Consider the following 20524-nt stretch of genomic DNA (forward strand, 5'->3'; position numbering starts at 1 on the left):
TCATCAAGTTTAGAACTTTTAAAAAAAATATACAGACAAAGATTTCATTCTAAAACTGTTTCATACATAGTAATAAGTACCAATATGGTACTTCCTAACAACGGACAATTAAAAATATCTAATATTACAATCATATTCATAAGTATAATAATTATTCCTATTTTTAAAGAAACATTTTTTATATTTCCTTCTTTTTTTCATATCCTAATATATTAATAAATATGCTTAAGCCAATTTATATATAATAAAATAACACTATTATAAAAATGGAAAATATTTATTTTTAATTTTTCACACATTTCAAATAACCTTATAACAATAACACATATTTTACATGCATTATATTTAGCCAATGTAATTTATGATAACATGGAAAATCCTTTTTGCGTTAGAATAATTTATTTTTTTTTCGAAAGCCTAATTTTTACATGTATTAAAAATTTGGAAAATACATTAAAATTTTCCATTTTTTACCGTATGCTATTTGTAATAGTTAAAAATTTGTTGTTATCCTTTCTCCTTCCAATTTTACAATCATAATTTAAGTTTAAATTTTTTAAATAATTTTTTCATGAATATAAACAAATTGCTAATCTAAATATCAGGAGTGTGTGTATAGATCCTTGCATTAGCAACATACATGGTTTTATAACTATGCGTAAATGTAAATAATATTAAAAAATATGATATATTTTTTTAACAATTTGAATATATAAAATATATAGTATTATTACACATAAATTTTGTAAACCAATTTTACTTTAACCATTTTTTATTTCAATACATACGAATATTATTTAACCATTTTATAGAGATTTTTTTAATATATATATTTTTTTTTAATAGTTAGGTATTGTATACTATATTATAATGTATATAAATATTTCATAAAAATAGGGGTAGCGGTTAATTAATTTATTATGCATAAACGGTAATTATATAAATATGTATATATCCCAAACAAAGGATATATATATAATGAAGAAGAGAAAGCTAACTAAAATATATATACACTATAGAAATGCGTATTAGTATAGCTTGTAGCGTATTATATAACGTCTGCTACATTGCAGAAAAAATATATATATGTATGTATATATATAATAAATGAATAAATACGAATAAATAATAAAAATAAATACAGTAAAATTGTAAAAATGTTAAAAGAAAAAAAACAAAAAATACAACAAATTTCAAATAAAATATTTGATTACCCTTCTTTTGTTTAATTATTTTCAAAAAAAACTAATAAATAAAACATTCACCAAAACTATTAAAAATACCCTATAAAATAAAAGTAAAATTAAATTGATAATTTTATTATTATATTAAGTAAATATCAATATATGTATATAACCTTATGTAATGTACAAATGTGAAAGCTTATATATTTTTTCCATTGTTCCAATATCACATTTCTACTATTATGTAAAGTATTTCACCTGTATGTACTCCTACTTATATAACATATTTATAACTGTTTCTTCTTCCTATTTTGCAGTATAAATTATATAGCAGTTGGCTATTTGTTCCCTTTATAGCATAAAGGCGTAAAAAAAAATTAATAAACAGTTAATGTTTTAAAAATTTGATATAAGATTATTTATTATATTTTATTAATTCCATTTTTTGCTACTTATTTTAAAGCACATTCTTATATTGGGTAAACAAGTTTATTTTTAATTTTGTTATTTTTTAAAAAAAAAAAAGTTATACGACATAAACATGGAACTACCAACTCAAAATAAAACCGAAGAAATCGATTTAGAAAAGTACGCCTTTTCAGGTTCAATAGCCAATTTAACTTTAAAGAAAGTTATAGAAAAATGTGTAGACGGTAAGAAAAAAAATTATAATAAATTATTGTGTGAATATGAAATATTTTATGACCTGAGTTAAAAGAATAACATTATTCTACACACATTGATTTTACTTATTTTGTAAAAGACATATATATATTTGAAAAATGAAATAAGATCAAGTTAAACATATTTGTTATCCTACATACTATAATTGCTGTTTTTTTTTTCTTTTCCCTTTTAGGTGCCAAAATATATGACTTATGCGAATTCGGTGATAAATTTATGAAAGCCGAATTAGAAAAAGTATTTACAAAAAAAGAAAAAGGAAATAAAATTGAGAAGGGAATTAGTTTTCCAGTAACAATTAATGTAAATGAAGTATGTAATAATTATTCACCAAGTGCTGATTGTGATGAAACAATAAAAACTGGTGATATTGTAAAGATATCTTTAGGTTGTCATATAGACGGACATATAAGTATGGTTGGACATACAATATATGTAGGTAGTGAAAATGAATCTATAGAAGGCCCTAAAGCTGAGATATTAAAAAATTCTCATATTTTAGCTCAACTATTTTTAAAAAGTTTAAAAGTAGGTATAAATGCAAGTGATATAACAAAAAATATTCAAAAAGCTTGTAACGATTTAAAATGTAATGTAATATCTAATTGTGTTACATATCAAATTAAAAAATATATTTTAGAGGGAAGTAAATTTATATTATTAAAAGAAAATCCAGAAAATAAAGTTGATGATTTTCAAATCCAAGCAGATGATATATATATAATTGATGTTATGGTTACAACAGGAGATGGAAAGATTAAAGAAAGTGATCATAAAACAACTATTTATAAAAGAGAAGTACAAAGAAATTATCAATTAAAAACTAATTTAGGAAGATCATTTATAAATGAAGTTAACAAAAACCATCCTATCTTTCCATTTCATTTAAAATTTTTAGAAGATCAAAGAGCAACATTAATTGGTATACCCGAAGCAATGAGACATGATTTAATTAAACCATATACTGTATATACAGAAAAAAAAAAAGAATATGTCTCTCAATTTAAATATACTGTTATGGTTAAGGAAGATGGAGTAAAACAATTTACTGGCATCAAATGTCCACAAATTAATAAATGTAAAACAGCTAATACAATTCAAGATGAAGGATTAAAAAGTATACTAAATTCTTCAGGTGGAAAAAAAAAGAAGGATAAGACAAAAAATGGTGAAGAGGGTGCAGAAAATGCAAATTAACTAATTTTTAAATAACCAAAAATTATATATACACATACATAATAATTAACATAACATGCTTCATTTTTTTTTTTTTTTTGAATTACACTTTTTTAATCACACAAATTTTATAAGTTTTATAATATTAAAATTTATTAACTAAAAAAATAACAACAAAATTGTATATGCTAAATACAGCAAGCTATAAAATAAATAAAAAAAAAAAATATGTACACAATTTGGTGAGTTAAAAAAAAAATTATTTCTTGTTCATACATTTTTAAATACCCAAAATTGTGGTATTAAAAAAAAGTAGGAGAGTGGTATAAAATTAAATTATATTGTTGTATACTTTATCTTTTTTATATGTATATTTAAGAATATGTAAAAGGCAAAAAGAAATAATCCATGGGAAACAAGTCATAATTAGCAATACATGAGATAAAATATTGACATTATGCTCGTTTATATCTGGTGTTATATTACTTATTTTCCTTTTATCAATATAATTATATTTACTTAAAAAGAAATCTAAAAGGATTGTACCTAAAATTGAGGATCCTATATTTTCAAATGCACTCATTAATGACATTACAAAAGCTGTATGTTTTTGTTTAACAATATCAATTAGTATTGGCTTATGAGCCCCAATATTTACCCATCCACTTAACATTCCCATAAATAACGAAATAATTACAAAATAAATAAAAGATTCTGGCTCTTTGGGAATAAAAAAAAACATAATAAACATTAATATAATTCTTATAAAGTGTGTACACATACCTATTAATTGTCTATTTATATCTTTATTTAATCTATAAATATAATCACTTATGATACCAATAAAGGGGGATACTATACTTGCACACAACCAACTTATTGATATAATAAACCCGCTTCTGAAATCTGAAATGTTGCAATATTGAAAAAAATATATCATTAAACTTAAAACATGTTTTGGTATTCCATTTAGCATTCCCATAAATATAATTATCCAAAAACTATAATTTTTTAAAACATATTTTATTTCATATAAATATGCAAATTCGTAAATAAATTCATTTTTTTTTTTTTTTTCTTTTGGTACTAAATTAGCGTATTCGTTTTTTTGAAAAATTGAAATAGAATCGTTGTCATCTATATTATCGCTAGTTATATTTTTATTATTATTATTATTGTCACTACATGGGTTTGCTATTTCGGTAAGTAAAAGAAGTTTTTCTTCCTTAGATCCATTTTCTTTTCCGTTTAAAATTTTGTTTTTCCTTTTAATGTTTTGCTTATCATTTTGGATATCCATATTTGTAAAATTTTTAAGGGGTGTCATAATGGAGGTCTCTCGATTTTGAACTGCCTTCTTTTTTATATTATTATTTTTAATTAATTTAAATAAAAATATTGAAACAAGGAATGGAAAAAGTAAAATAATAAAATAACAAAGACGCCAGCCTTTAAATCCAAAATATAATTTATTACTTAAATTTGTATTTATAAATACTGATAGCATATGTGATATTGATGTGAAAAAATGTAGGAAGCCATATATTGTACTTCTATGTTCGCTAAATACGTTATTAGTATATATTTTTTGTATTAATATATATATACATGAATTATTCATGCCCATAATAAATAATAAAAAAAATACATACATATAATTATTAGAAATTGTAATTCCAAATATAACTATTATATAAATTATTAGTGAAATGAAAAGAACATTTAATGTGTACTCATATTCACTTATAGTTATTTCATCTTGTAAAGAAGATGGATTTCCATAAGATTTATTACTATTAAATGTTTTTTCGTTTCCATATTTTGTTTCGATGTCCCTTTTTTTGTCACTGCTTAATTTTTCAACATCTTTAAATTCATTTTCGTTATTAAAATTTACTTCATACTGAATTGGATCATTATAATAATTTTTGTTTTGGTTTTTGCTTTTGGTTAAGCTGGCACTATTTTCATCATATTTAGAAGATAAGATTTTTTTAAAAGAAAAATCGAAAAAAATTGCAAAAAAAAAATTGGACGCTGAATATGCTAATCTATAAATAGTATTCATATAATATAATGTTTTAACATCCGTATTAAAATCCTTTTCAATTGATTTATATAATGATGGTAATGTTTGATCTAGGTACTTATGTATAAATGTAAAGAATAGGCATAATATAAATGTATTGATATATGTATACTGCAAATTCGTTTTAGGGAATAAATTATTTACCATCGAAAAAATTTTATTGCCATTGTATTTTGTTTTTTCCATTTTGTTAACACATTTTTTATTATACATGTATTACGTTTTCATTCTGTTATGGTTCTTCTTTGTGTGGAATGACATATACCCTTTTTGTTTTCAAATTATAAGTATAATATGGATATATATATGTTGTATGCTTGTCTTATATATATTTACACATTTTTTAAATCGCTTTATTTTGTTCTTCAACTATATCAATACATAAAATACTATGATATTCCCAAATCTGTTATATTATATTATGTTTTTATGAATTCGATCAAAATTTATCATTAGCTTCATACTACATACATATGATTGTGTCATTCCATACTATCAAATAAATCAATACATAACAAAATTTTATTTTTTAAAAATGGTTTTAACAAATAGGTGGTATGGAAACACCTATTTACAACAAAATATGTATAGCTAGCAAACTAAAAAACGTTTTAATTCTTCTGTACTAATTTAACACGACAAATATGGTATACCTATTCAAAACTGATATTCGATGATTTGGGTATACAACTTTATATAACCATTCATATATAAGAGTAGACTATTATTATATATATATATAACGAGACAATAGAATATTATAATTGGCTACTTATAACTCTTAAAAATGAATGCGGATATATATTAATAACATACTATCACAAATTTGTGAAAAACAAAAGATACGACTGTTTTTTATATTATTATTTATTATTAAAAATGAATATAATAACAATTAATAATTAAATGTACAGCAATATAATAGAATCAAATTTAACGTTAAAAATGAAATACTTTCTTAAAACGTTTTTTTTTACAATAAATTGTTAATTAATAAAAACAAAAGTTATTAAAATTATTTATATTATATAGCATATGTATTCTTATCATTTCTTTCTATTTACTACCCATTCGTCATATGCGCATAATTCAAAAAATAAAATCAGCATATGGTATATTTTTTTTTATATTATATAAATTATTAACAGTTTTGAACTGATAAAATAATAAAATAAAATTTCATATATTCTTAAATATAAATATTTTTATGTAATTTATAAAGTATATAATTAAAAGCGAATGGGCTATATTTAAATTTTTTTGAATTTAAAAAAATTGGAAGGTATATAAATTTAAAAAATTAAGGGAAAAAAATTAAAAGGTGTAATATGCATGTACTACTAAAAAAAAAATAAAATAAATAATCAATATTAAAAAGATATAAAAATATAACTTAAAATTTGAAAGAAGTTAAATTTGCTTATTTTATAAGACTATTTCTTTGTTTTTTGTCCCATTTTTTAACGTTTATTTTTTATTTTTTAATTTATTACCTCCTTTCAAATGAGTACAGTATATAAATAGACAAGTACAGTTCTATATATTTTGTTACTTTTATTCCGCCTCCAAAAATATATGCATAAGTCAGGTATTTCCATTTCGTCACATTTTCGGACACAGCTATAGCCGTTATATTTATTGTTTTTTTGGTACTCAAATGGGGTTAGTACTCTAAAATAAAGCATGTATATATGTATGTATACATATGCATAGGTATGTAACATATTAAGAGCATTAGAAAGGTGTAGAAAGTGAAGAAGGCATAATGAAGTTCAGTCAAGCATCGAAGGAGGCTTGGAAAAAAAATAAAATTCCAACGGATACATATCGAAAACAACAAAAGAAGAAGGAAAGAAAAAAAAAAAAAAAAGAACGAGCTGAGCAATTAGAAAAAGTTATAAGTAAAAAAAATCCATATGTAGTTAAAGAAAAGCTAGATATTCTCAAAAAAAAAGAAATTCAAGGAAAATTATTACCATCTGAAAAAAATAAATTAAAACAATATGAAAAATTATGGAATTTAATAAAAGAAAAAGTAAAAAGTAAAAGTTATGTATATAATAATAATGGAGTAGTATATAATATAAATGATAATGAAAATAATTATGAAGACAAACAATCTAAAACTATATCCGATATTGATTCAAGTGTTAGTAGTGAAAATGATGATAATTCATCTGACTCATCCTATTATTCATATGATGAAACAATAAAAAATGAAAGTGATGAAAGTGAAAATAATTTTTTGGATGAACTACCATCTTTACCTAGTGGATTACCAGATGAATGTATGGAAGAACATACACGATTATGTGAAAATGGCTACTTTAATCCGGGCGCTATTTATAATATGAATAATTATTATTCTCAATTTAGAACACCCAATAATAATAGCAATATTCCTAAGGGTTATATGCCTAACCAACTACCTCGTAATAACAGTAATCCAAATGCGCATCAAGCATACTTAGTGAATTATTATTATAATTCATATGCACATTATTATAATAACTTTATTTATAACAATAATTATATGAATACCCAATATGCAAAAGGAGCTGTTGCCAATTCTACAAAAAATAGTGACACTGCTGATGCTTGTAATAATGAAGAAAAAACAAACCCTACAAATAATTTAGTAAACGATTTAAGTGGAGGAAATGATAAAGAGGAGGGTGTCACTTTGGAAGTAGACCATAATAATGATACCCAATCAGTTGTCACTGGAAATGATTCTGAGAAAAATCCAGAAAACATCGAACCAAACAATAGTAAGGAATGTGATAATTATAGTGGTGAAGAAGGAGAAGTAACTAATAATACCAGTCAGAAAAATAGTGATGAAAATAATAATGGAAACTCATCTGAAGTAGTTCCTAGCGCAAATAATGCGAACTATGCTAATTATGCAAACTATTATATGAATTATTATCAAAATTTTAATATGTATATGAATAATGCATATAATAAAAACAGCAAAAATAGTAATATAAACCCTATGCAAAATTATCCAAATAATTATTACTACAACTATTCTTACAATATGGGCGGTATGAACGGTATGAATGGTAGCATTCCGGCTCCGCCTGGATATAATAATATTCAAAATAGCTCGATGAATAATAATTATAATATAAATTCAGGTTTTAAAAATAATATGAACTCTAAAAATTTTTCAAATAAAGGGAAAAGACATAATTATGGTGATACAAAAAATGGTAGCTATTCATCACCAAAAAAAAATAAAACAGGGAATGATAATAGTTTTTATAAAAACTTTTCAAATAGTAATGAAGCAAATGAAAATAAGAATGTACATAATTTTAATGAAACGAATAAAGAAAAAGAGGATAATACACAATATTTTGTTCCTATCAATTTAAGAGTAAAAAATAAATTAAATGATTTATGTGAAACAAAAATTAATGCAATTGACAACAAAAATAATGATAAGAATGTTAATATAGACATGGAATATAATAAATTTATTAAGGAGGTGGACATGAACTAAAAAAATATTTATTTATATAATTTTCTGCACGATTTTTACTATTGATTTTGTTTGCACATTTCTATATATGTTTGTTTTGGTATACTTTATTTTTTGCATATATATAATTATGCTTAGGCTTTGTTTGTTTTTATGTATATCTTTATGTGCTTATGTCGCACTATCCTATTCTTGAATATTTCCTCTTATAAAATAAAACAAAAAAAAATATATACCCATCAATTATATAACTGATAATGTTTCGATTGTTTTAAACTATCTTTGATTATTTTTATAATTTATTTAAAAAATATAAAAGTAGCATATTAAGTGGGAATCCTGGTAAAAAATTGGTTGACTAAAAAAAAGAATATGTACATATATAATTATTTATATAAATAGAATAGCTATATTCTATGAGTAAGTATAGGTAGCCAAAATAAATTGTTACCATATAAGTACAAGCGGATATAAAGTTGATAACTATTAGTAGCATTATGATATATTTCAATCCCCCTATAAATAATGCACACAAAATGAAAAAAAAAATGGATAAGTGATGACCAAATTTTATTATGTTGAAAAAATAAAAAAGTTAATGAAGGCTATACCAATATTCCTATTTAATAGCATATAGGGTATCCAAAAAAATGAAATTTTACTTATTAAGTAATTAAATGGGATTCCTTTAAAAATAATAATAAAAAAGACGTGAGATAAATGCTTAAAGTGGTGAGCATTGTTGTATTTTTTTATTTTTGACACCTTTTTTATAATTATATAATAGTACCTGAAAGTGTATTAAACTCATGTAGGGACGGATTTTTCCTAAACTCATATCTATATTTAAAAAATTTTATAAGGTAACCATGTGTTAATTTAAAAATGTAAGCATTTCTTTAATAGCTAGTTCGAAATAAAAATGAATTCATATCTGTATTACCGTAACAAATCGATGATATTTTTGTCAAATATTTGTGTTATTTTAAAATTGTATGAAAAAGAAAATGGAGCATAATGGGTGGTGAAATAATATGCTATTAGCCATATTGCTTTCATAAAAATTTGGGGCTAAAAAAAAAAATGATAAACGACATGTTGTTATTTACATTGTGAAGAAACAAAATATATGTGTAGTCATTTTGTTTGAAAGCCTTACCTTGAAATTGTCTATTATTTGTTTGGTATATATAATTAAATATATTACTATTGTAATTAGTGCTTTGATTTCATAATAATTTTCATTATATATTATGTATTTTAAAAAGTATAAAATATGAATATAAAATTTTAACTCCGTTCCATGGTATGGGTGTAAACTTATATCGTTGTATTGATAGGCACTTAAATATGGATTGGTTATGTAGAAAAAAGGTAAAAATAACAAAGAGAATAAGCCTTCACCACTATGATTATATTCAATTTTTAAAACCTTTTCGAAAAAATATACTAATGCAAATCCTGATACTATTCCTTTTAATAATACAGTAATAATGAATGTTGTCTAAAAAGTGGGAACATAAAATGGTGTAAATAAAGATGGGTTGCATTTTAAGGGGGAATGAAATTGTGTGTGTATATATACAACTTATTATTTTTTCACGATTTTTCACAATTTTTCACAATTTTTCACAATTTTTCATGTTATTTCCACGTTTTAGGCTTACCGGACTAACGCGTTTCGCATATAGACATAAAATGATGTAAGTAAAAAAAAAAGTAAACAATGTTTTTGAAATGTGTGGATCGTTTATAAAAAAAATATGAAAAAAGAATTTCCAGAGATATAACAAATTAACTAAAAAATTATCACTAATGCCATTTTTGAATATGTACATCAAATCAATATCTTTTATGCTACAATCTAATAGGTTTTCATAATAACGATAATTAACAAAGAATAGATATTTAATATTATTATAATTTAATATGTGTAAAACATAATATGTAATAATAAAAAAGGATGAAAATAATAAGGCATAATAATTTATGTGTGTAAATATATCTTTTATTTCATATAAAAATATTTTAGTTTGTTGAAGAAAAGTTTTTATATAATAATATATTGGATTTCCTGTACTTATTATCATATATAAACAAACAAATACTACACTAATTGTTATTATTGGTTCCAATAAATCTATACTAACATTATGAGAGTAGTTTAAATTTTCCATTTTCCCTCCTTATTTCTTATATATCAAAATTGGTATATATATATAAATGTATATTAATTATTTGTAACTCTTTTTCCGATTATAATACATTATGTGAAATTTGCTTATATAAATTTTTTTTAAAATAAAATAAAATTATATTAATGAAAAGAGAAATACTCTTTTATTCAAGTAATTTTATAGCAATATGTGCAATTACAAATAACGAATAAACTTCATCACAATCGATTTTAATTATGGAAGCGATTGTTCCATGTAGTAAAAATTTTTTTTTTTTTTTTTTGATGATTATATATATAACGAAAATATGCATATTAATTAGTGATAGTTATTTTATTATAACATATATTTTTATTTCCTTTTTAACAATAAATAAGTGAATAAATAAATAATTGATAAAAACAGTTCAATAGCCTTTTTCACATTTACAAGCAAATACACATTACTATTTCTATAATGTGCAATGGGCTTTATGTAATATCATTTTATTCTTAAAATTTTTATCATGGTATAAAATAAAAAAATATTTAGCTATATGCATACTACATATTATTATATATTACCAAGGACACTATAAGTTCAATCCATTTCTTTATGCCCTAAATGGTTTACTAAAAAAAAGGGGCTATTATCATTCTTATACTTTTCAAAACGAAATGCCATCTTTATTTGTTACAACTTAAATGAGGAACCAAACTAATACATGCACAGTTAATAACTTTAAATATGTGCATAAGACTTATATATATGTCGCTATATAAGCCGAACAGTGGTGGTATATTTTTTAATGAGAATTCGAAATGAGACTATATACACATGTAGAAAGAGTATATGGCTATATTTATTTGAGTATACAGACGTGATTGTTTTCACATTTTTTTTGAAAAATGACATTATTCATAGTTATTTTTTTTTGTTTTGTTTTTATTTTATGTAATAGTAACTACATACACACATATAAATATACACATCCACACGTACATATTCATTTTGCAACATTTTAAAAGCTAGTTAATTTTAAAAATTGCGCAATGATAATAAAGATAAATAATTAATTGAAATAATGATCAGGTAACAATGCGTAGAAAAACGAATTAAAATAAAATGCAGCGAAACATAATAATATCGACATTAAAATAATCATTTCAACGTACAATTCTTTTTTGCTAAAAATTTGAAATAAAATATTGTATAAATACGGTTATGCTGAAAAAAAAAAAAGACATAAAAAGGACATATATCATTTAATATATTAAATAGTATTCGAATATTTAACCTTTTGAAAATGGATAAAATACTCTCCGTATATATTTTTTTTTTTTTTTGAAATAATATTATATTTTTGTCACGCATGCATTGTATATGTACGTACACATATGTATATTAATGTGTTAATAAATTTATTCAACTTTTGTTTTTTTAGCATCAGTGTCATTGTCATTATTTTCTAAAGCATCTTGTTTTCTTTTATTATTTTTTTCTTCTTTTGGTGCATTTTCACTATCTTTAGTCTCACCATCAAAATCTTCCTCCTTATTTAAGTCATCAAGTTCTTCTTCTTCTAAATCATCATCTAATTCATCATCATCTTCATCTTCGTTATCATTTGGAACGAACTCTTCGTCTTCATCATCTTCTTCTTTAAAGTCAGCTTCATAGAAATTTTTTAATGTATTATCTTCTTCGTATTCTTCTTCTTCTTCTTCATCTGAACTTAAAACTTCAACACCGTCTTTATTATAACAATCTATTATTTTAACTTCTGGTAAGACTTCAAATAATTCCTTTCTATAATTTGGATCATCAGAAAATGGATTAAATTGTACTCCTAAACGAGTTAAATGTTTTAAATCTTTTAATGTTTCAAAATCTTTTATATTTTTAAAATGATTTCCTCCTATTTCTAATGTTTTAAGATTTGGAAATGATTCTGTAATATGCTTTAATATCTCAACAGTACTTAAATGATTGTCTGTTAATTCTAAAGCAATTAGGGATTCCATATGTGGGATACTTCCTAAGTTTTGTATACCTGTTTGATTTAAACATAATCTTTCTAAGTTTTTAAAGTTTTTTAATAATTCGATATCTTCGGGTTTTATAGTATTAAATTTCTTTCCATCTAAAATTAACTCTGTTATACTTTCATATGCGTGTTCATTTGTTACTTCTTTGTCATCTGTAGCATTTTCTTTTTTCCATTTTTCGATTCTTTCGTTAATTGCCTTTTCCATTTTTAACAATATTTTAGAGACTTAAAAAAAAATATATTAAACTTTTATAAATATACTTTGTATTTATATATATGTGTGTATATATTTCGATTTAAATGTATATATATACATTTACATTATATGGCATATCACTCCCAGTTCACGTTGAATAAGTATGCATACACACGAATGAAAATATGTATATACTATTTATTCGATATGTAAAAATTAAAAACGCCTTAAAATAGGGAAGGTTCTATACACATAAATATTCACACGTAAGCATAAACTTATATGCTCATAAATCAAGCAATAAAGTATGTACTGAAATATGTTTTTAACTCAATTGTGTAACTGTATATAATAAATTAAGAAAATATATTTAATAATAAATATGTTAAAATGTTGATAATGAAAATGCCAATAAATATACTTAAGTAATATTAAAACATTAAGAATATATATTTTTTTTTTTTAAATAAGCTCATGGAATATTAAAAGTCATAATAACATTTTAATCGTAAATATAATCATATAAATAATCGAAAAAATATTCGCAAAGTTTATCGTAAGAATAATAACAAAAATGTTATTTAAAAATGTTTATTAAGATATATTTTCATAAAAATATTCTTAAAAAATAAGGATATGTATATTAAATATTTTGGGTTAGCGATAAAATTAGTATACTGCTTTATTTAAATGCATATGAATATTTAAAATGTATAATATATTATGCGGATTTGTATATATTTAAATGCTCCATATATATGTGCATATATATTTTTATATAGTATATTTTCTTCGTTATTTTTTTAATTTTTAACATGATATTAAAAATATATTAAATGCAATTATAAGCTTGGTTTGTCACATACTCGTAAAATTTTTATCCATACAAAAAGGCATGGAAATATTACGTTTTAAAAGAAAAAAAAAGTAAGTACCTTTTTATTCTTAAAAATTTATACTTTTGTACAAAGCATGTGAAATATGTATGTATGAATTATAATGCATCAGTGTGAGTTTTTTTTAACTTATAAATAAGATCATAACGAATGTGTATTCTTTTTTCACACTTGAAATGGCAATATACAATTTTTCATTGACACGCATAAGCACAAATTGTATGTAAATATATATTTATGTATATATGAATATTATACTTTTTCGTATTATGTATATGTTGTATTGGTTTCTTTTTCTGGTTTTTCTCTTACCTTAAGTTTATTAAAATTAATTAATCATTAAATTTTGTACGTATAAGGTACTGACAGTTTTCACGCCAAGTTATTTTTTTCTTTCGTTTTAACTACAAATATATCTTATATATCATAAAAATTATAATGTGTGTAAGCAAGAATGGATGTATAAAAGTTTGTTACTTATGGGCTTATGCATAAACTTATGTACAGATAAAATATTTATCCAAATATATTACCTTCCTTGAAATATGAAGAAAAATATGTGTGTGTATTTTTTAAGCTTCTTTGAAAGTAATTAAATTTACATAACAATACAATGTACTATTAAATTTATTAAATATTTTATAAAAAAAATTATGATTATGGAAAGATAATGTTATAATATAGATAAATGAAAAGAAAAATTATGTTTATATAATATTACAATTTTTTTCTACAAAATTTATTTTTTAAATAAGATACTGTGTAAGGGGAGGAAAATGTGTGTATTTATTTTTTTTTTTTTCAATTCAAAATTTTACTTTTTTTAATACTTTTCTAAGTCTAACTATAATACATAATTATAATGATGGAGTGTGCATTATGTTTTTGATATATAAAATATCATTTTTTTATTTATATAATTTGCATAAGTGTGAAATTATTTTTAAGAAAAATAGTTATGCATTATAATGACACTTCAAATTTAATAATATAAAAGGAGGAGAATAAAAAATTATGTACACATTTTAGGATATAAAAATATATAATGTGTAAATATATTTTAGGTTCTTCTAATTCTCTTTAATAATCTATCCCTTACATTTTTTTTTTTACAATCTAACTTATAATACTTTTCCCCTATAAAATATGACTTATCCGATATTTCGAAAATTCTATAGCGACATATAACTTTTCCAGCACACAGAATTTTTGATTAACATCTTAACATCACGCAATGTCCGTGTGTCTCTCTTATTTGTAAGTTTGTCACGAACTATTGAGCACACTATGCATTATATATTTTCTTAAAATTTTACTTTTATCATATTTATTAGTATGCTAAGGGCACGTCAAGTATAGAGAGAGAAAAAACAATGTTTTAGGTTATTAAAATTGATTATTAATTCTTGCCAATTCATATATTTCGCAAATATATTGAACTATATAAATTTTCATTTTCTCAATTTTTATCATCTTTGTATAAAATCATACTAAGATATAGTATTATAAATATAACCAAATGAATATCACAATTTTAAAGATTCCTATAATTTTTTTCGATTATAAACCTATATACTATTATAGAATATAAATATGCCTATTCAACGGTGTGTTTATGAACATGTTATAAGTCTAAAATTTTGGATTTTTCTCATATTTAAATACCGAATTTTATGAAAAACATAATAAATACAAACAAATAAATTTATTATATATATTTTTTAGTTTCCTTCACCGAGCAAATTCAAATTATCCATTTTTCCACATTTTGACGGTTGGTTATTTTTTTATTGTTTTTTTATCTTTTCAATTTATTTTTAATTTTTAAAATTTCCGAAATTAAGAGCATATAGCTAATTGGCTAGCCATTTATAAGTAATGCAATGCAAGGCGTGAAAAAAAAAATGAAGGAATATATAGAGCATTATAACAATTTTGAAATATATTATAAAAAAAATATTTTTACAATTTGAGGTTTCTGTTTTTACATAATTTTTTTGTTTAAATATATTATAATATAAAAATTGTTTTTATTAAAAAAGTTAATAAATACGTTTGTGTATTTATTAATTTGATTAGCAACCTAAGTATTATTCGCATTCTTTGGGTTGATAAAATTTGCATATTGGTGAAAATAATACTGTTTAATATGAAAATATTTAGTTATTTGGATTTATAATACTATTTCACTTATCACCTAGCAACGATGCCGCCTCTAGAATACATAAATGAAGAGGGGTATCGGCTTGATGGAAGGAAATGTGATGAATATAGATTAATAAAAATAAATATGGGGAATCAGAATATATTTACTGATGCAGACGGTTTTGCATTTTATGAAATTGGGAATACAAAGATATTGTCATATATTCAAGGTCCAACGGAACTAAAAAAATCAGATGATAAATGCTCAATAAAATGTGATGTTTTTTTATCACCATTTAATGTATATGATAAGAGAAAAAAAAAAACAAAAGATAATATAACAAATGAAATAAGCGCATATATAAGAAATATTTGTGAAAATATTATATTATTAGATTTATATAAAAATTCTGAAATAAATATTTTTTTATACATAATAGAAAGAGATGGAGGTATAAAACATGCTGCAATTAATACATGTATATTAGCATTAATTGATGCTGGTATTGCAATTAAATATTTTATATCAGCATGTTCTGTTTTATATTTACAAAATCAAATAATAGTAGACGGTAACCAATTGGAAATTAACTCAGGATCTCCTGAATTAACAATGGTTATTGAATTAAATACACACAAAATTATTTTATTAGAATTTGATGCTGAAGTCCCAATTGATATCTTCGAATCAATGGTTCAAACATGTATTGATAGTTGTGTTAATATAGGTGGGGTTATGAAGCTAACTGTTAAGGAAAATGCCATAGGATTATTATGTTTAAATAATTTATTAGCTAATTAATATGTAGCCAAATTATTCATATTATATATATGGACCATTTATATATGAACAACGAGCATACTGCTTATGAATCATTTGTTATGCATGTAGCATAGTATTGTTCATATAATATTTATTGCTTACATTTTTTTAATATACACATTTTTAACCTTTTATTATTATATTATTTTTTCATATTATTTTTTCATATTATATTTTCATATAATTTTTTTCATCTTAATTGTCTTCATTCAAGGTCAATAAATGTATATGCCCAATCATGATTAGCTATTTAAAAATAATAAAATAAATTTTAATGTTTTCGTACGTATATTTTTACAAAAAAAACGCATAAATAATAATATTATTTAAAAAATATTTATTAAAAAATATGTAATATTCAATAAGTTTCACATAACCTTATGATAATTAAGGCAAATGTGTAATACGTGTATGGGAGTAAGTACTTTATATATTTTTTTATTTTACACCCAAATATAATAAAATCATAAATGTATAATAAATTTTTAATAAATAATAATTTGTATTACATGGATAAAAGAAATTAATTATTCATATTCGTTCAATAAATAAAATATAATGGTATAACTAAATGTGCCATTGCTTATGTATGTGTGTATTTGTTTAGTTATTTACTAGTTTCCATTTAAACCAATAAAAATGAGATATTTATTTGAATTTTCCCCTATCTCATTAAATTTATGTTAAACTTAAATAATTTTTCAACCCCTTTTTTCAGTAATTCCAGGAACATTTAATATACTGCCTATTACTACGTAGAAAATAGGTGTTACTCACAATTTCCACTACACCAATACACAAATTTAACCATATATACAACAATATATTTTTAAAATTTTATCGCTATTAAATATTGGAAGCAGTGCAATGAATAGGGAATACGCATCAAAGCCAATTACATATTTGTGGGATATAGATATTGCTATTAATGCATTAAAGGAAAATGCTGTAGATTGTGTTTTATTTTTCGGTTTTATTGTAAGTATTTTGGGGTCATTCTATTTTTTGTATTGGCTAAAAACTTGTGAAATGGGAAATGTGTGCACCAAAAGTTATTAGAAGCGAAGTTTGATCCATATAAAATTCAGAATTTTATTATTTTTTTAACCTACTATTAAAACCGTTTCAACCTTAAATAAGTTAAAACATTTCGTAGTTAAAAGGGAGAAAACAGGATATTTCAATATGTCCGTAGATAAATACATATGAATAGAGTTAAATATAATTAAGGAACAGATCTAAGTGAGAACGAGACCCATTATATATGCCTCTATTTGAGAATAGTTGGAAGATGACAATGAAGAAAGATATGTAACTATGTACATAATATATTTTTGTGTCTTACAAAATAATATACATATGAAAATTAAAAATATTATCTGAATGTAACTTTTCTATGTACCTTGAATATGAAATATTTTTTTAATGTTATATTTTCCATTTTTTTGTTTTGGTGTTAATAATGAGAATTACTGGAGCAGTATATTCATACATATTATATGAATGAGTATTGCATAAAAATATATGCACATGCATATTATTTTCCCCTTAAAATGGGAAATTAAAAATTAAATGTTAACTTTTTTAAAAGATGTAATAACATAAAATAAACAACATGATGTAATAAACATTAAAAATAATGCTAGTGTCCAAAAAATGTATTGTTCACTCTCAAACCCATTTTTTAAATTCATTCCAAAAATTCCTGCTATTGTACCAACGACAGCTATAATAATTCCATAAATTTTTAATCCCAGTTCTAATTTTAAAACATCATTTCTTGCATCATCTAAATTTAGTTCAACCATTTGTAATACATCATCTAAAGATTCATTTGTTCGATGAATTATTTTTAAAAATTCTTCAATTTCATGACAATAATATTCGAGTAACATTTCTGTATCTTCATTATATGGTGTTAATTCACATTTTTCCCACATTTCTGGTTTGTCTCCAAAATAAGAAACTTCTAATCTTCTTATATCGTCATCATTACTTAAAACATCATGAATAGCTTTATAAACACTTTGTACCTTTTCATCAATTATTTTTAACTTTCTTCTCATATCTGTTAATTTGTTTATACATTTAAATACGCTTGGATTATTACTTATTATATCGAATAGTTTTTCTGTTTCACATATTACAGGTTCAATTTCATTTTTTAATTCTTCATATATATCAACAAATATAGATTCTAAAATTAATATTTCAAAAGGTAATGAATCTTTAATTGTAGATATAAGCTTACTATTTTCAATAAAGCATTTACATGATTTTTCTTCCTTTTTTACGATTTCAGGTATAGGATTATTTGTAAATGTGGGTATATATAATAACAAGTTTTTAAATATAATGCATTTTCTATATGGTAAATTTATTAATACACAATTCCTTTTAGGTGATATTTCGAACCGTGTGCTATCATTACTTGATAGCAATTGTCTTATGTCTCTATATTGTGCTAACCCACTTGAATTTATAGGAATATCTTCTTCTTTTATATGATGCACAATTTTTAGTAATTCATGGGATTGTAAAAGATAATGTGTATTCTCTCCGTTACTTATTTTATGAACATGATGTTTTAAATATTTATTAAAACATTTTATTCTACCCTTAAAATGTGTACTCTTTGTATTGGATTCTTTTTCATTACAAATTTGGATGTTACAGTTTTTTCTGCAAAACAATGAGTTATCACTTAAAAAATATTCTTTATCCTCTTTTGGATTCTCATCATCTAAAATACTATTATATATGGGAATTTCACAGTTTTCTTTTTTTTTAAGTCGAGATTTTATATAATTCATATATTTATTTTCTATTTTCATTTTCTTCTCACTATTTGTTGGGGATTTATTTAATTCATAAATTGTAGATGGTTGTGATAAATTTTTCATCTTTATATTATGCTCTCCTTCTATTTCTTCATCATGATTTCCAGTTTCCTCATCAATATCACTTTCATTCAGCAGTGGTTTATTCCATTTTTTCCCTTTTGGCATTATTTTTATATAATAGATCAATATATATGATATGCGATTACGTTGGTTGAATTTAAAGTATACTTGTACTAGCTAAAAAAAAATAAAAATATTATGGAAAAAATAGCTAGATACAAAATAATTATGCACACTATTTATGTAAATAGTTTATGCAACTCTTCTCGAATATTTATATATGTCTATATGTTACTTATTTGTGCTATATGCTTTGCCTTTTGTGTTTGAACAAGGGAAATTTTTAAGGTTTAATTAAATTACAACTGCAAGTTTGTTATTTATTTTTTAATGCGTTTTATTAATGATTTACAGAATATTTTTACATACATTTATAGAAAACCAGAAATAGCCTTTAAAATAAATACAACACCAATTTTTCAAATGTAGTTTCAAAATACAGTGTCTTAATTTGCATTCGTATCCCTTTAAATGTTTTCACCCCAAACAAAAATAAAAAATTTTTTTAGCCTTTTTAATTTTTAATAAAAATAATAAAAAAATGTAGAGAACAATTGTAAAATTTTTTAACAATGTATTTTGAAGTATTAATTTCTCTAAATTAGCAATTCCGTGTATAAAAGCCATAAATTATAGCTATATATATTCTATGTAAAAATAAATAAATAATAT

The 20524-nt window shown here is 22.6% G+C and overlaps 8 protein-coding genes across 8 annotated transcripts; 4 read left to right on the top strand and 4 right to left on the bottom strand.

Moving 5' to 3' along the window:
* Window positions 1–1725: 1725 nt before the first annotated feature.
* PCHAS_1017100 (proliferation-associated protein 2g4, putative) lies at window positions 1726–3065 on the top strand (the record flags this gene model as incomplete). Its single annotated transcript, XM_016798341.1, has 2 exons — window positions 1726–1837; window positions 2044–3065. The coding sequence occupies 2 exons, from the start codon at window positions 1726–1728 to the stop codon at window positions 3063–3065; spliced, it is 1134 nt and encodes a 377-aa protein (XP_016655563.1).
* Window positions 3066–3375: 310 nt separating this feature from the next.
* PCHAS_1017200 (major facilitator superfamily domain-containing protein, putative) lies at window positions 3376–5346 on the bottom strand (the record flags this gene model as incomplete). Its single annotated transcript, XM_016798342.1, has 1 exon — window positions 3376–5346. The coding sequence occupies one exon, from the start codon at window positions 5344–5346 to the stop codon at window positions 3376–3378; it is 1971 nt and encodes a 656-aa protein (XP_016655564.1).
* Window positions 5347–6898: 1552 nt separating this feature from the next.
* PCHAS_1017300 (WW domain-binding protein 11, putative) lies at window positions 6899–8644 on the top strand (the record flags this gene model as incomplete). Its single annotated transcript, XM_016798343.1, has 1 exon — window positions 6899–8644. The coding sequence occupies one exon, from the start codon at window positions 6899–6901 to the stop codon at window positions 8642–8644; it is 1746 nt and encodes a 581-aa protein (XP_016655565.1).
* Window positions 8645–8915: 271 nt separating this feature from the next.
* PCHAS_1017400 (conserved Plasmodium protein, unknown function) lies at window positions 8916–10800 on the bottom strand (the record flags this gene model as incomplete). The annotated part of the gene is made up of 7 exons (XM_016798344.1): window positions 8916–8981; window positions 9075–9139; window positions 9235–9309; window positions 9414–9463; window positions 9567–9694; window positions 9783–10127; window positions 10291–10800. 7 exons carry the CDS (start codon window positions 10798–10800, stop codon window positions 8916–8918), a joined length of 1239 nt encoding a protein of 412 aa, XP_016655566.1.
* A 1400-nt stretch (window positions 10801–12200) lies between these two features.
* PCHAS_1017500 (leucine-rich repeat protein) lies at window positions 12201–13034 on the bottom strand (the record flags this gene model as incomplete). The annotated part of the gene is made up of 1 exon (XM_016798345.1): window positions 12201–13034. The coding sequence occupies one exon, from the start codon at window positions 13032–13034 to the stop codon at window positions 12201–12203; it is 834 nt and encodes a 277-aa protein (XP_016655567.1).
* Window positions 13035–16127: 3093 nt separating this feature from the next.
* PCHAS_1017600 (exosome complex component RRP41, putative) lies at window positions 16128–16868 on the top strand (the record flags this gene model as incomplete). The annotated part of the gene is made up of 1 exon (XM_732693.2): window positions 16128–16868. The coding sequence occupies one exon, from the start codon at window positions 16128–16130 to the stop codon at window positions 16866–16868; it is 741 nt and encodes a 246-aa protein (XP_737786.2).
* An 888-nt stretch (window positions 16869–17756) lies between these two features.
* On the top strand, window positions 17757–17948 carry PCHAS_1017700 (conserved Plasmodium protein, unknown function; the record flags this gene model as incomplete). Its single annotated transcript, XM_016798346.1, has 1 exon — window positions 17757–17948. One exon carries the CDS (start codon window positions 17757–17759, stop codon window positions 17946–17948), a length of 192 nt encoding a protein of 63 aa, XP_016655568.1.
* A 509-nt stretch (window positions 17949–18457) lies between these two features.
* On the bottom strand, window positions 18458–19897 carry PCHAS_1017800 (CorA-like Mg2+ transporter protein, putative; the record flags this gene model as incomplete). Its single annotated transcript, XM_728178.2, has 1 exon — window positions 18458–19897. One exon carries the CDS (start codon window positions 19895–19897, stop codon window positions 18458–18460), a length of 1440 nt encoding a protein of 479 aa, XP_733271.2.
* Between the last annotated feature and the right edge of the window lie 627 nt (window positions 19898–20524).

Source organism: Plasmodium chabaudi, assembly GCF_900002335.3.
Source record: "Plasmodium chabaudi chabaudi strain AS genome assembly, chromosome: 10".
In the NCBI taxonomy this organism is placed as follows: Eukaryota; Apicomplexa; class Aconoidasida; order Haemosporida; family Plasmodiidae; genus Plasmodium; species Plasmodium chabaudi.